The 2,712-nt window shown below is 34.4% G+C and overlaps 1 protein-coding gene across 1 annotated transcript; it reads right to left on the reverse strand.

Annotated features, from left to right (window-relative positions):
- Positions 1-662: 662 nt before the first annotated feature.
- LOC129871120 (peroxidase 5-like) lies at positions 663-2,326 on the reverse strand. The gene is made up of 2 exons (XM_055945999.1): positions 2,031-2,326; positions 663-1,582 (listed from the first exon to the last, which is right to left on the reverse strand). The coding sequence occupies exons 1-2, from the start codon at positions 2,301-2,303 to the stop codon at positions 806-808; spliced, it is 1,050 nt and encodes a 349-aa protein (XP_055801974.1). The 5' UTR covers positions 2,304-2,326; the 3' UTR covers positions 663-805.
- Between the last annotated feature and the right edge of the window lie 386 nt (positions 2,327-2,712).

A 2,712-nucleotide genomic window follows, 5' to 3' on the forward strand; every position in this document is an offset into this window, starting at 1 on the left:
AGACCTGATTCGAGCTCAGGTAGCGTATACGGACTTTTCATGTCCCCTATGACCCCCTCTGAGAGTGAATACCACTTTACCGAATGAGAAAGCTGCATGGGTCCTACTTGGCAAGCCGAGGGCTGGGGTGGGTCTGTACACTTTGTTGTTGATGATTTCTGAGAGCCACGGATTCAACAATGTACATACATTCATATTCATATGTATGAGGAGATTTCATTTTCTATTTTGCTCAACAGTCACCTTCAATTATACATATGCAGGTAATAGTTCTATTTTAAAAATAAAATTCTTCTACTTTTTTGACTTATACTAATAAAATTAATATTTTGAAGGAAAAACTAACCAAAAACTTAGGAAGAATTTCGAAGGCCTGAAGCCTTTGCATAATTCGCTCGACCACCTTTAAGCCAACCATTGTAAATGACTTGTCAGATCACCAAACAAAGTATTACCCTTTTTATTTTATATGATAATAATTATTTTATTTGGGACCAATATATTTTAAAGCGTCAGTCCGTGATTAAATTGACCTTTTGAAAAATGTTGTATAAGAGTGATTGATACACTGTGGAACATTTTGGATATTTCAAATTAAAAAAGCATGCTATAAATTAAAATAGAAGGAACATAGAGGTAAGACAATTTAAATTTGTTCCCTTTCGTGTAAACATATGCAATGATACAACTGGTACTTACATTGAATTTAACAATCAACACAATGTATTAGAAAGAAAATCGAAGAAAAAGAATACAAAATCTCACGCAAATTTCAACATACAATAAATCAATCAAGCCAATTAAATCAGTTGATGAAATGACAATTCGTCCTGATCTCACCCTTGTTACCCGTGAGGATTTCAATTGAACCCATATGAACCATAGCAGCAGCAAACTTACGTGCCCAAGTCGATCGATACTTAACGTTATTCAACACCAACTTAGAAGTTAAAGGACTTTCAAACAATGTCTGATCAGAAGTTAACAATCCCTTATGGTTCTTCAAATTGAGATAATACTTGTTGTCAAGGTGAATAGGTGACGAAACGTCAAGATTCACCATTGGATCAACTTGAGTGTCGCTAATTGGTCGAGGACACATGTTTTTCAAGAACGAAGCATATCTACGATCAAGTGAAGGATCTTGAGGATGTGTAGCATTGAAACCGTAAAGTCTATTAGAGAAGGAAGAACAATGAGATCGACCAATGGAATGAGCTCCTGATAGTGTCACCATTTCATCAAGTGACAATCCTTTTCTTTTGAAGTTGTCTTCGAGTTGCTTGGCATCGAAGAAAGGTGGAGGAAGATTTTGAATGACTTCGGAGCTCAATGAAACGCGTCCATCACGACGTCCTCCTGGAAGAGCATATTTTATGCCACCTACAAAGAAGGAACTATCTCTAGCAGCATAAGCAAGTATGTCTGCACACGAAACTGTTCGTGGACATAGAATTTCCAGTAATGCTTTTGCTTCATCAATAACCTCAAACCCTCGAAGGCTTGGGTTGTTAATGGGACTATCTTTCTCAGCTGTTTCGTTTCCATTAACTGAATCCAGCAACACTGAACCATCACAACCCTACAAATTAAACATGAAGTTAACCATTAAACCTCATTTATTTTAGACAAATAATAAATCAAAAAGTACTAGAATTTCACTATATTTTATGTATTTTCCCAACATGACTCAAAAAAAAATAATACTCCTAGAAAACATAGGACCTAAAGTTAATATATTAACATGATTTTTACAATTGAACCCATTGCACTTTTAAAATCACGGGTTTGAAATTTAATCTTTTTGATATTTAGTAAGTGATTTTTTATTAATATATATCGGTTATTTGTGTCAAAGATAACGGGTTCAACTGGTTGAATCCAAGGTGCATCCGCGCCTCTGTAGACCCTTTTTTTTAATTGCTCCCTATTTTTCACTATGCATGTGCAGGGACGATTATAAAAATAAATAAATTAAAAGGCGTGCCTCGGAGTAGTTAGAAGAAGCAAAGTGAAGATAAAGGCGTTACCCTAATAAAGCAGTCATGGAAATGCATGCGAATAATGCCAGCAGCAATGCCAGGGTTCATAAGAACAGCTTTGAATACAGCTTTTCTTATAATGCCTTCAGCTGCTGGACATGATTTTGAATAGAAACCAATACCAAACGTTGACTTTTTGGATTTGGGTTTAGGTTTAGGTTTGTAATAATAATTAGATGAAGCTTCAGTAAATACAGAAAAACAAAGAATCAAACAAAATAGTAGAGCTAATAATGCTGTAAGCTTATTGAAAGAATTCATTTTGTTGTCTTCTTTCCTGTTTCTTGTACATACAAAATTGATTTTAAGGGCTTTTATAGGCAAATTAGCATGTTGAAAGTTATTCCCGCGTAGCTAAAAAAAGAATAATATCGTATCTTTTATGTATTTCTGACTTTGAATTTTTCTTCTTCTTTAATTAATTAATTAATCAAGGTTACCACGAATTGGTATCAACTAGCTAATTAATCAAGGTTTGCATGATATATGAATTTCAGACATGATCTCCACTAACTGATTCCAGCTTTGCATGATAACATTTTTTATGCACATGACGGTGACGGAGCTTTAGTTTTATTTAATTTAAATCTCTCCAAATGTCAGAAGTTTGATCAATTTCAACAAGAAACTTGATCTTTTGCTAGCTGGATCTGTAGATGAATTATTCTGT

The sequence above is a fragment of the Solanum dulcamara genome, chromosome 10 (assembly GCF_947179165.1).
Source record: "Solanum dulcamara chromosome 10, daSolDulc1.2, whole genome shotgun sequence".
NCBI classification, from domain to species: Eukaryota; Viridiplantae; Streptophyta; class Magnoliopsida; order Solanales; family Solanaceae; genus Solanum; species Solanum dulcamara.

What these genes read in the sequence shown, in the direction of transcription:
- LOC129871120 (XM_055945999.1), bottom strand. Translation starts at nt 2,303, where the DNA reads ATGAATTCTTTCAATAAGCTTACAGCATTATTAGCTCTACTATTTTGT. An exon ending in TCCATGACTGCTTTATTAGG is followed by an intron (nt 1,583 to 2,030) that starts GTAACGCCTTTA and finishes TTTAATTTGTAG; the next exon opens with GGTTGTGATGGTTCAGTGTT.